Source organism: Lagenorhynchus albirostris, chromosome 5 (assembly GCF_949774975.1).
Source record: "Lagenorhynchus albirostris chromosome 5, mLagAlb1.1, whole genome shotgun sequence".
NCBI lineage: Eukaryota > Metazoa > Chordata > Mammalia > Artiodactyla > Delphinidae > Lagenorhynchus > Lagenorhynchus albirostris.
The window spans coordinates 90,006,426-90,018,758 of NC_083099.1; the positions used below are offsets into that span (position 1 = coordinate 90,006,426).

The 12,333-nt window shown below is 37.5% G+C and overlaps 1 protein-coding gene across 1 annotated transcript in view; it reads right to left on the reverse strand.

Annotated features, from left to right (window-relative positions):
- Positions 1-367: 367 nt before the first annotated feature.
- The window catches only part of LOC132520613 (T-cell receptor-associated transmembrane adapter 1), a 34,752-nt gene continuing 22,786 nt past the window's right edge, over positions 368-12,333 (reverse strand). The window contains exons 4-6 of the mRNA XM_060149356.1: positions 8,821-8,882; positions 6,636-6,724; positions 368-761 (exon numbers count right to left, since the gene is read on the reverse strand). Of these exons, the coding sequence (XP_060005339.1) occupies positions 507-761; positions 6,636-6,724; positions 8,821-8,882 (406 nt within the window). The 3' untranslated portion in view covers positions 368-506. The remainder of the gene's footprint in view (positions 762-6,635; positions 6,725-8,820; positions 8,883-12,333) is intronic.

Sequence of the window (12,333 nt, forward strand, 5' to 3'; positions counted from 1 at the left end):
AGATTGTCCCTCTTCTCTTAGAAATAAGTTTTAATGTCTCCCATGCCTTTCAGTCAGAAATTTCTTCTGACTATGGGATGTTTCACATTGATGAGAAACGAGAACTGTTTAAAAAAAAAACATTGACTTTTATTTCTCTTTCAACGTGATCCAGAACATATTTATGCTTAAAACCTTTTTTTTTTTGGTTTATTTCGCTGAGTATTAATAATTGTTTTGAAGTTATGATTTCGTTATCAGGATCAATTTGCAAACTTGATTTCGTTTACATTTGACTACATCAGTATTTTTTAAGTGAATTCAAATAACTAATTTAAATAACTAATTTGTATGGTATTCCATTTGCTGTGTATAACATAAGCTCTGTATAAAAGGTAAGCCACCATCGCACCAACAGACAATCAGCTCATCACCCTGACAAATCATGTTGTGTCATATGGGGTCTTCATTTCTTTAACAACCACTTCCAGTAAGAGCTGGGTCACTGAGCTAGATCCATAGTCCAGCTAGTTTACAGTTTCTTTCTGTGCACGGATCAATCCAAACAGCCTGATGGGATCATCATGAATGTTTTCCTCTATTGCCTGGCTTTCTGGTGGGAAACTGTCCACCAAAGTGGCCTTAGAAAGGTTGATATCCATTGCATGTACCTGCCCATCTTCATCCTTGTCTGACAAATAAGTTTTCTGTTTCTTGTGCTTTCTGCGCTTCCCCTCACAGCTGAGATCTAGTGAGGCATAGAACATCTTTACTTCAGTTTCCTAGAAAGAAAGGTATATTAATTCTTCATTGTTAGCCATTCTTTAACTTTGATAACCTCTGGGTATTTCTAAGGCCTATAAAAAACACACAGCTTGTTTTCTGGGCTTCAGCTACCTTATTTGCCAAATTTGTCAATTAGGATGATAAGACTTTGGGGTGGAAGATGCTTAAGTGAACTTTTTGTGTGTATAGTTTTATTTCTTTTTATACTCAAAATATACATGAACCTTTTAGATGGATTTTTACCTGCCTCTCCCCCTGCCTTCACCTCAGGGAGTGCCTGCCCTATGTTTCGCCTATCAAGTAACAATACTGATTTGTTAAACTGGGAACAAAGCATGACAGGAAGGAATTTAACCAATCAAAAATCTGCTTTACATATGTTTAATACTTGGTCATTTGATGGTACCCGCAAAACTCCCAAATTTTTCTACATTTTTGAGACTCAGACATATAATGTTAGGGACTTCCCTGGTGACACAGTGGTTAAGAATCCTCCTGCCAATGCAGGGGACACGGGTTCGATCCCTGGTCCAGAAAGATCCCACATGCCGCAGAGTAACTAAGCCCGTGTGCCACAACTACTGAGCCTGTGCTCTAGAGTCCGCATGCCACAGCTACTGAGCCCATGAGCCACAACTACTGACGCCCGCATGCCTAGAGCCTGTGCTCTGCAATAAGAGAAGCCACCGCAATGAGAAGCCCGTGCACTGCAACAAAAAGTAGCCCCCACTCGCCATAACTGGAGAAAGCCCACGTGCAGCAACAAAGACCCAACACAGCAATAAATAAATATTAAAATCGGGTAAAAAAAAAAAGAACTATATGTGTTTGCTACATTATAAAAAGTATAAGGTTAACTGTCCATTTATATGACTGGCATTTGGCAAGATTTGCATTTCCCATTTTCCCATTTTTTCCTTTTTTTCCTTTTTTTTACTTCCTTCTTGCCTACCTGTCCCCAGATCCTGTTTGAGCTCCTTTAGGTTGGTCTTGGAGATACTCATTTGCATCCAGGAAAGCCTGGTAGTCCTCTCTGGCCTAGAGCTGCGTCAGTACTAGAATAAGAAGGGCAGGAGACTAGAGAAGCTTGGGGAAAGCAATAGGCCTGAAGACAAGACCTTGAATTTGGTGTTTGAAAGTTTAGGATTGAATTCCAGCTCTGTAATATACTGGTCATGGGACCTTGGGCAGTTTTTATTTATTTGTTTGTTTGTTTTAACTATTTTGAGCCTCTTGCTATAAAATGAGCGTACCTGTCTTACAACATTATTAGCAAATAGAGATAATATACAGTTGACCCTTGAACAACATGGGGGTTAGGGATGCCAACCCCTTGAGCAGGTAAAAATTCACATATAATTTTACAGTCAGCCCCTCCATTTCCGTAGTTCCGCATCCACAAATTCAACTAACCCCTCACCGTGTAGCACTGTAGTATGCATCTGGTGAAAACAATCAGTGTTTAAGCAGCCCTGCGCGATTCAAACCTGGTTTTTCAAGGTTATCAGAGCTGTAGGCTAAATTATCAGAGTTGTAGGCTAAAACTTTAGGACAGCTATTGAATAAACCAAAATATTCTGTATTAAGGATTTACCATTCAGAGTAAACCAAAGGTATATCAATTTGTGGAGTCTAGGGTAAAGAAGCAACATTTGGATTAACAAAACCCCTATGCATGGATAAGCTTCTCCCTGTAGGCACTTGTTTTCATGCTAAAAGTTAAATGTCTTAAGTCTTCTCTACCAGGCAGGGGGATGGCTCTATTTACAACCTCTCTTGTATGTTTGTCTGACTTTTTATTTGTAAAATAATCATTTCTGGAAAATTGTATAGAAGATAGGTAACTTGTATCTTTGCTTGAGTCTCTACACTCTGCCAGTTAGCCCATATACTGTCTTCAAGTTATCTTCCTAAGGTATAACTTCAATATTTTACCATTCTGTCTCAAAAATTTTAGCCTAGAATCTGAATTTTATAGCATGGCATTCAAGGTTTTCTATGCTTATACTTCCACACTTTCTATTTTGATTCCCAGTACTCGCCTACATAAACTCTCTATTTCAAGCAAACTGGACATTTCACTGCTTCCTGAATACACCTCATGCTTTTCAGACCTGCTTTGCCTTTGACTAGATAGATAGAGAAGATGTCAGTGAAGTTAGAAAAATAACCAAAAGGCACTCGGTAATACAAAGGGGTGGATATCTTTTTTGACTGTCCAGCACTTTGTTCTATTCTCTTTCTTTGATAAATTCTCCATTTTCCTTTAGGAAATTTCCCTCTTCTATCTGGTCCTGGAGAGCCTATCAATCACAATACTGTACTCCAAGCTTAGCACAGGATTAAGCATGCAACCCAGGCTGGAACCAATTACACTACCCATCCTCCTGCCAACAGAAGTTGACCCAAGGGTGGACATGTGACTTCAGTAGAGCCAATTACATGGCATCTTTGGGATTGAGGTACAGATGTAGAAATAGAAAAGATATCTTTTTCTGGATTTGGGAGGAAGAAAATCTGAGTCTCCAGTGGCTTTCCCAGCCTCAATGGAAGAGTCTGTTGGTAATAGAAGAGAATGAAGTCAGTAACAGAGAAGCAGGGTGAAGAAATGGAGAGAGCTCTCATATTCAATCATTTCAAAAACAAAAGACACCCTTTCATCTCCCAGTTACATGAGCCAGTGATTTCCCTTTTATGCTAAAGTGGTTTGAATTGGGTTTTTGCACTTATAACTGAAAGCAAGTAATGTATGTCTGGTCAACAACTGGTCTGCTTTATCAAGTCCTGCAGAGTTCAAAGAACAAGAGTCCTGAGAAAGGACCACAATGTGTACGTGTAATAGTCATTTGTGACTTCCAGAGTGTTGTTTTACTTGAATAGATGCATGGAAAATATAGACAGGGAAAAAAGAATTTGTATCTATGAAGAGAAGTGGAAACCATGGAAGAAAGTAAAAACCAGTTTAGGAATTAGAGAGAAAAACAGGTTGAAATAGAGCTTTGTTGTTTTATTTGTTTTTAAATATTGCAGGGATTTGTGTATTTTGGTAGGTCAATAGTAATTCATTTAAAGAAAGAAATGGAGACAAATTAAATAATTGAATGTGCAAGATCTTGAAGGAAATAGGAGAAATACTCGAGAGTACAAGTAGGAGTATTGGCTTTGGAAAGAGGAGAGGTTGCTTCTGACGTAGGAGGGAAAGGAGGGATAGGTGAGAGGTTTTAACAGGAGGATAAGAGAAGAGAAACAAGTTCACACTTGCATCCTTCAAATTTTTTTAAGACATGGGAACTCTCATGAACTCATTTTATCGTTAGGTTTCCTGATCATCTCTTCCTAGTTAATAGTAGACTTAGATACTGAAATTACAACTTCTGAACTGTACACATCATTTTCAAAGGACAAGAAGCTTATTCCCTTTTCCAACAAACACTTTATCCATCAGGCTTTATTGCATTATATTATAGATTCGTTATGCTTTTGTAATTGACCAAAGTAACTATGTATCATAGTAGCTAACTGGGTAGTGTTTTTTGCGTTTGTTTTTGTTTTGTTTTTTTTTGCGGTATGCGGGCCTCTCAGTGTTGTGGCCTCTCCCGTTGTGGAGCACAGGCTCTGGACGCGCAGGCTCAGTGGCCATGGCTCACGGGCCCAGCCACTCCACGGCATGTGGGATCTTCCCGGACCGGGACATGAACCTGTGTCGCCTGCATCGGCAGGCGGACTCTCAACCACTGCGCCACCAGGGAAGCCCTGGGTAGTGTTTTTGATGATAATGGTCATTCTAATAAAATGGAATTGATCAAATATGAAGAGATGACTTCTGGGTGGGATAAACTGGGAGATTGGGATTGACATATACACACTACTATATGTAAAATAGATAACTAATAAGAACCTACTGTATAGCACAGGGAACTCTACACAATACTCTGTAATGACCTATCTGGGAATAGAATCTGAAAAAGAGTGGATATATGTATATGTATAACTGATTTACTTTGCTGAACACCTGAAACTAACACAACATTGTAAATCAACTATACTCCAATAAAAATTAATTTAAAAAACCAAAGAGATTACTTCTAATTTTTGAAATTGGGCTTCCCTGGTGGCGCAGTGGTTGGGAGTCCGCCTGCCGATGCAGGGGACAGAGGTTCGTGCCCCGGTGGGAAGATCCCACGTGCCGCAGAGCGGCTGGGCCCGTGAGCCATGGCCTCTGAGCCTGCGTGTCCGGAGCCTGTGCTCCACAACAGGAGAGGCCACAACAGTGAGAGGCCCGCATACCGCAAAAAAAAAAAAAAAGAAAGAAAAGAAATAATTTTTGAAATTAAATTTGTCAGAAGGGTGAAATAGAATGAAGACTAATCTACTTAGAAGTGTCTTTAAATATATAATTTATAAAGTAGCAGACTTTGAAAGATATTTTAAGGCTTTGCACAATTTCCAGTTGAGTAAAAACCAGACGCAGCACAAATAAAGCTGGCCTGTTTAATTTACATGTTTTAAACAGCAACTTCTACTCAGAATTCTCAGTTCTTTCATAACTAAGGTCCTGTGAATCTCTGCATTTCAGGTGGTGTAGTTACATTTTAACCTTCTTGACAGGTTTTCTCTTTATTATCATGAATATTACCATGAATTTTGCAGATCATATTATAACATGCAGTTTTTCATATATTTTATCTAAAAAATACATTTACAATTAATTGAACATCACATGACAGATTTGCCCATGAGAGGACGACCTTACATTTTGCTTAAACCTCACCACATCTTGGTTTCTTAATAAAAATTTCAAGAATTTGATTTTTTAGGAGATTCATACAAAGAAAAAGAGAACTTCTATCTTAATGGGAAGTTTCCACGTTCTGACCCATCTTTGGGAGGAGAGTGTTTTCTATTAGGCAGGACTAAGGTTGGATTCTGTCTCCCCACTTAGTTTCTGAGTCTCTAGGTTAAGTTTTTCATCTTTTGCAAGCCTCTGTCAAATGGGAATAACCGTGCTGTCTCCCTTACAGGAATCTAAAAAGATATGCCTGTAAAGCACATAATACAAGCCTGACATGTAAAAACTGCACAGGAAATGCTGGCCCTATGACTGTTTCTAGGGAATAGCACAAGAGCACATAATAAAAGGGACGAGATCGGGGAGAAGAAAAAACCATCAAAACTGACATTTATAATATTTCAGCCTCACGTATGCTAAGCATCGTGAATGGCAGTGCTATGTCTGAGGATGCTGAACTGATTGTGGTAGTAAAAAGATAAACTACCCATTTCTTCCTGGGTTTTTCTGTTTCTACTTAGGCTTTAGTCCTGCCTATCTCCACACAAGCCACGTGTAAATCTCCTGTCATAAGACCATAGCCATAGGACTTGTATTAAATTTACACTCATTTTTTTAAAAATAAAACAGAAGTATGGTCTTTTATAGTTGGTTAATTTATCTTTTCACTAAAGGTCTCTTTCTCCCCATCTGCCATAAATTCCCGACATCTAGGTCTTCTGAGAATTCTGCCTGTGTCACCTTTTATATTTATTTCTATGATACATGTAATTTTTTTTCGCTCTGAAAGGAAAAGCTTAACTAATACTTTAGGAAGAGAATCCACTTTTCCCTTGAAATCTACTGCCTTTGTAGTTGTACGTAATTTTGACTCTTTAAGTGTAGCTCTGAGTACTATTTATTTGCCTTTGAGCTTTTCATTAGAGCTCAGGCTCCAGATTTGACACCGATTCAGAATGCAAAATTTCTAACAGGCTGCTTCTGATGTTTATCAGAATGTGCTGCTTTTATGCTCTTGAAACGTGCAGCTGTGCTATGACCTAGGCTGAACTTGGCCCTTGATACGGAAAACAAGACTTACCTGTGAAGGTGGGGCGTCTTCTTGCAGTTTGTTCACAGATCTCTCTGGCCGGGCTTTCATTTGTTCATAGTAGTTTTCATCCACTGGTTCTTGGGAGTGGAAAAGAGATTTACAATGGAAAAATAAAAAATGCTGGCATGAATAAAAATACATGGCCCAAACAACATTTAGCTATAAATGTGAAACCTTCAGGGATCATTTGACTAGGCTTTTTTGTGAAGAAACCAAGAGTTAAGGAAGCACAAACTGCTCTGCAGATCAGACTGTGGAGAAGTCTGTTGCCCTGCAGCATTAACAGTTAGACAAAAGAAGGTCACTTGGGATAAGGACTAGATCATATTAATTTTTTTATACCATTGTAGGACATGACAATCTCAACTTAAACTGCCATTTAGATGTTATTGAGATCCCACAAGTTAAAGGATTGTCTGTGTTCTCTTTAAACGTGATTACAAATGGTGCAGACGGCATAAAGCACAGAGCACGTATATTGATGACTACGATTTGGTAATTTTTTCCATAAGTAAAGACATTTTACTAAGAGGCCTTCTTAACCTTACATACCATTTTTGAAAAAAGAGGGTTTAGATTATGTTTGTCGTCCCATAAATCAGTGACAGGACAGTTCAGCCAGGCTGTTTTGAGGGCCTGGGGTGTATAATGCTGGTACTAAGTACTTGGGGGTTTTTGTACCATGTCCACCAGCCAGCAGACCTGCACTTATTTCATCCTGTGGGGATGCTTACTGAATCATCCGTACCTTTCTTTCCCCAGATACTCCTATTTAAAAGGGAGAAGAAGGAGAGTTAATGACTTGTAGGATGGCAAGTAACCTGGCAGAGATGTGGATTGCACCAGTTTGACCCCATAGATAAAAATATATGTTTACTATAATACAAGGTACTTCAAAATCATTCAACCCTTTCTGAAAAGCAATGCAGAGAACTGGCCCATAGGGTGATGTTTCTCAAAGCATGGGTCATGGAAATCATGCATTAGAATCACCTGGAAGGCTTGTTAAATAGCAGGTTCCTGAGCTTTATCATGGAACTACTAAATCAGAACCTGTAGGAGTGACACCTGTGCTCATTAGACATGGAGACTGCAGATATGGTGGGCTTTGAGCCACCAGAATACATAAGAAATTAAGTCCTCAGGTATTACAGGTGGGCACCAAAATTCTGCAAGGGGAAATGGGAAGGAAAATTATTTTTAATAGTCTATTCCTGCAAAATAGTTTCTGATTCCTCAGAGTGCAGAGCTTAGAGGACACTTTACAATGGGGGGAAAGACAAAAATTAAATAAATTCTTGACTCCTATAAAATTCTCATGTGTGTAACATTAGGAGATTCCTGTTTTGATATGTAGAGATTCAGATAAATTTAGCCCATTACTGGAAATCTCTGTGTTTGAGACTCAGAGATCAACAGGAATTAACCCCCAAGTCTCCTATCATGAATTAAGTGAACTTCTTACAGGGCAAGGATAGCGTTAAATGCTAGCGTTACTCTCAACAGCTTCTCTCATCAGAGCTCTGGAATTAGATCACAGCTGTTTGTTCTGAGGCATTTAGGGGCATTTTATTTTTGGGGTGGTTGGGATATTTCAAGTAATAAGGGATGCTGGGAACTGAAGAGTACTTGTTACAAAAGAACAAAAAAATGTATAACCCACTCAGTGATGGTTTGGCGCTTCTCTTTCCCTGCTTGTCATCAGTGTAAACCTAGGTTCTCTACTTTAAAAGAAGCAGTTAAAACAAGAGAAACCAGAGAATGTGTTCTTTGTTCCAAATTATTCACTGTAGATTTGCTTTTATACACAGAGCGTAAAGCACTGTTTTCCTGGGTCATTTACTGTTCTAGAAATAACTTTATTTCATAGAATTCTGTGTGTGTCAAAATTCATGGTAATAGAGTCTTCCGGTATTCTCATTACTACTAGAGTAAAATAAAGAGAATATAGAAAAACAGGATGTTGATTTACACTGAATGTTGCAATATGATTTATGAAATGCAGCTTTGGAAATATATGCTAAATGATATGCTAAAAATACTGAATTTATGGTTACCATTGGAACATTTAAACGTGACTGTGACAAAAAATAAGCTACCTCAAATTCTTTGTGGAATTAAGTGAGGTAATTGATTTATAAATAAATTTAATTTCTGGAAAAATAAAACTTACCTGGGACCACATTATCTAAGTTACCATAAATTGGTGTGTCTTCAAGGTCATACTCATTTTCCCTATAATAAGGAAATAATTTGCCTTGTTAGAATCTACTTTACACATAGTTCAAAACTAATCTCTCAGCTAAATTCAATATTGGGTAAATTATTGCATGCTCTTATTCAGCCTTGACCAGCCAAGGTAGATAGGCAAGTAAGTCAGTAAATGCAAGTGTGTATGTGTATGTGTGTATGAATTTGAAAAGATGTGTTTTGGACCCTCTTTGGGGGAACAAAAATAGCAAATACTTATTTAGCACTTGTTGTGTGACAGATACTACTTGAAGTGCATTATATATATTCATTCATTTAATTCTCACAACAATTCAACCAGATAGGCACTACAGCGTTCCCACTTTAGGGATAAGGAATCTGAGGCACAGATTGGTTATATAATTTGCTGAAGGTCACAAGACTAGTAAATGGCAGAGCTGGGATTAGAACCTAGATTATCTGTGCTCTAATCTATACATTGTACTTCCTGTTTATTTGCCAAGAATATCACTCTGAACATACCCCTAACACTGTTTACTAAATAAATATTAATTGACAGTGATGATTAAAAAATAAGAGGCCAGAGAAATATCGTAGACTCAGCTTGGCAGATGCAATAAAATGTTTGATCACCTATTACATCCAAATACTGTGCTGTTTTACATGCATTATATCAAAAACCAAGGGAAATTCTGCAGAAATATTATTATTTTCCACTTTACAGGTAAGTCTGAGATTCAGATAGATTAAAGTATTTTCCCTAACCTTATGTGTAATATCAGCAATAAATAACAATTGTGAAAGCTTTTCTTTATGCCAATGCTCATTCAACCCTCAGGACAACCCTAGGAGATGCATTTTTTAAAAGCCCCATTGTGCACATAAGGAATTTGCAAGCTAGAGAGGTAAACTGTCAAAAGACACATAGTAACTGTCAGTGCTAGGATTGTAATGCAAGTCTGGTGCTAAAGCTCTGAATACTATTTGCTCTTGATGTTTGATTAACTTTCCTTATAGCCTCATCTGAATTAGGATTACAGTAGGCAACCTACCATTGTCACCAAACAGTGACAGTGGCCCTGCTTTCACATGACCAGCTTTCACAATAGCAGGTTGGGGACAGAAGAACATTTCAGGCAGTGAGAGTGGCATTTCATAAAACAGCAGCAAATGTTTTAACTTTGAGATTACATATCACTGAGAGCTGGAGGGAATAGCATCAAAGGAAAAAGAACTCTTATCTCAAGGCAGAACACCTATATTACTCCCATGCTTCTGAAAGAAGACAGTATATGTAAATAGTACGTAGGTATCGTTAAAAAAAGAACAGATCAAATGATACCTGTATGAAATGATTTGAAGATCCAGATCCTGACATGTATTTCGCTTATCTGATAACAAAGAAACTCATCCATAACCTTTCTTTCCATTGGTAATTCATTACAGCTTAATATTGGGATATGGAATAGTCCCTGCTCATGGTTTTTCTCTGGCTATACAGAGAATATAATAGCAAAAGGTGAAGAATTTTTAATAAGACAATCCATCCATTTTTCCTAGCCCACACAGATAGCAGATACAACCTGCAAATGATAAATCATGTCCAAAAACTGAACATCATTTCATTCTCTATGAATGAAAATAAGACGTGATTTATAATGCAGTGCCTTGTGTCTACAGGCAGGTCTCAAATGATTAATCATTGCAAATAAACTATTATAAAGAAGCAGTTGCCTAACCAACAAATTAAAATGTATGTCTTTACTTGGCAATGCCAAATAGCTCCAGCCTATTGCAAATATCTAATAAACTTCAAGCACAAATGTTTGGCAGTGTTTTATGTTGAAGATTGATTACTATTTAAAATATATTAATAAATATGCCCAGAGACTAGCGCACCTCTGAGTTTTGGTCCAGATCAGATTCTCCACTGTTCTCAACATGTCTGAAATGATCTTCTAACTAATCAGCACATTTACTGACATTCCAAGATTTAAAATAATATTAATTGCATCTTTTACTAGGGTTCAAATTTTCTACTTTCATATAAATTTTCTCTAGTCTCTATTTTTAAAGTTTGTATTTATATTTTATTATTTTATTGTGAAGTGCTTTAAAGAAAATGCCTCAAATACTTTATTATCTAAGTAGATTAAATAAGTAAATTCAATTTTTAAAAAATCATTACTTCTGCATGGGTGATTTTGGACATAAATTCTCTGAATTTCAGTTTCCTTATTTATGAACAAGGATATTAAATTATTTAATCCCTATTGTTCTTTTCAGCTCCCAAATTCTATGACATAAATGTAGGGTTCCAATATCCAAATAAAAATGAAAGATTTCTGTAAAACTAAATAAAACTATTTTAAGGGGCTGGGAATTTGTAAGATTGATAAAAAAGAGTAAGCTTAGGGTCTATCAGAAATTGTTTTTGCTAAGTGTTAACCTGATTTGCTTAGTAGACATTTCTTTGAATAGGCAGATATATGTTTCGGCTTCACCAGTGTTTAAACGTTACTGAAAGCCATGAGAGAGGATGAAATTACTAATGGAATGAGTGTAGATAGAGAAGAGGCTCACTAGACTGAGCCCTGGGCACTCTCTTGTCGAAGGTTCAGGAACCAGCAAAGGAGAAGAAGCTGCTACTAATTGAGGAGGAAAACCAAAAAGGGGGTGGCCCAGAGTCTGGAGAAGCAAGTGTCTCAAGAAGTAGAGTGTCAATGTGTCAAATGCTACAGATGGACCACGTATAATAAGACTAAGATTTGCCATGTAGATTTCATTGGTGATCTTGACAAAAGCTGAGTCAGTGGATTATTGAAGACAGAAGATCGAATAGAGTAGGTTCAAGAAAGAAGAGAAGAGGAAGAGAAGTCAGCAAATATGGACAGAATGTAAATGGCACTTCCAAGTTTTGCTATGAAGGGTGCAGAGCAATGGAGAGGTAACTATAGGCAATCTAATATCAAGGGAACTTTTCTTTTTTTTTAAAAAGGTGTCAGACAGTACTGTCTGTTTATATACTGCTGGGAATGAGACAAAAAGGAAAGGAAAAGCAATAATGAAGGAGGAGAGAAAAGGCAAAGTTGTTGCAACAATGTGTTCCTGAGTATATGCTCATTAAATTTTTACTTTCTCTGGCAGGGACTGTGCCATGGGTGTAGGTTTCTTGAATTTGGGGTGATTGGATATCAAAGATAGACCCTTGGTCCAGGAGAAAAGTGTAAACCCCAGCAATTTTTGTATAACTAGGGTTAGTATGGCTAGGATTAGCTAAGAACCAGTAGTATTTCCTATGAGGGGGGAAGTTAATGGACTCTCAGGCAATGATATCTAACATTAAATTTTTATTCTCTTGATCAGTGTTCATATGTCCTTCTAATGATGTCTACTTTTTTGTAAAGTCAGTCAAACACAGGAGCTTATATTGCCAGTGCTTTGGAGCCCTTGAAAAGAACAGTCTTTGTCAAAG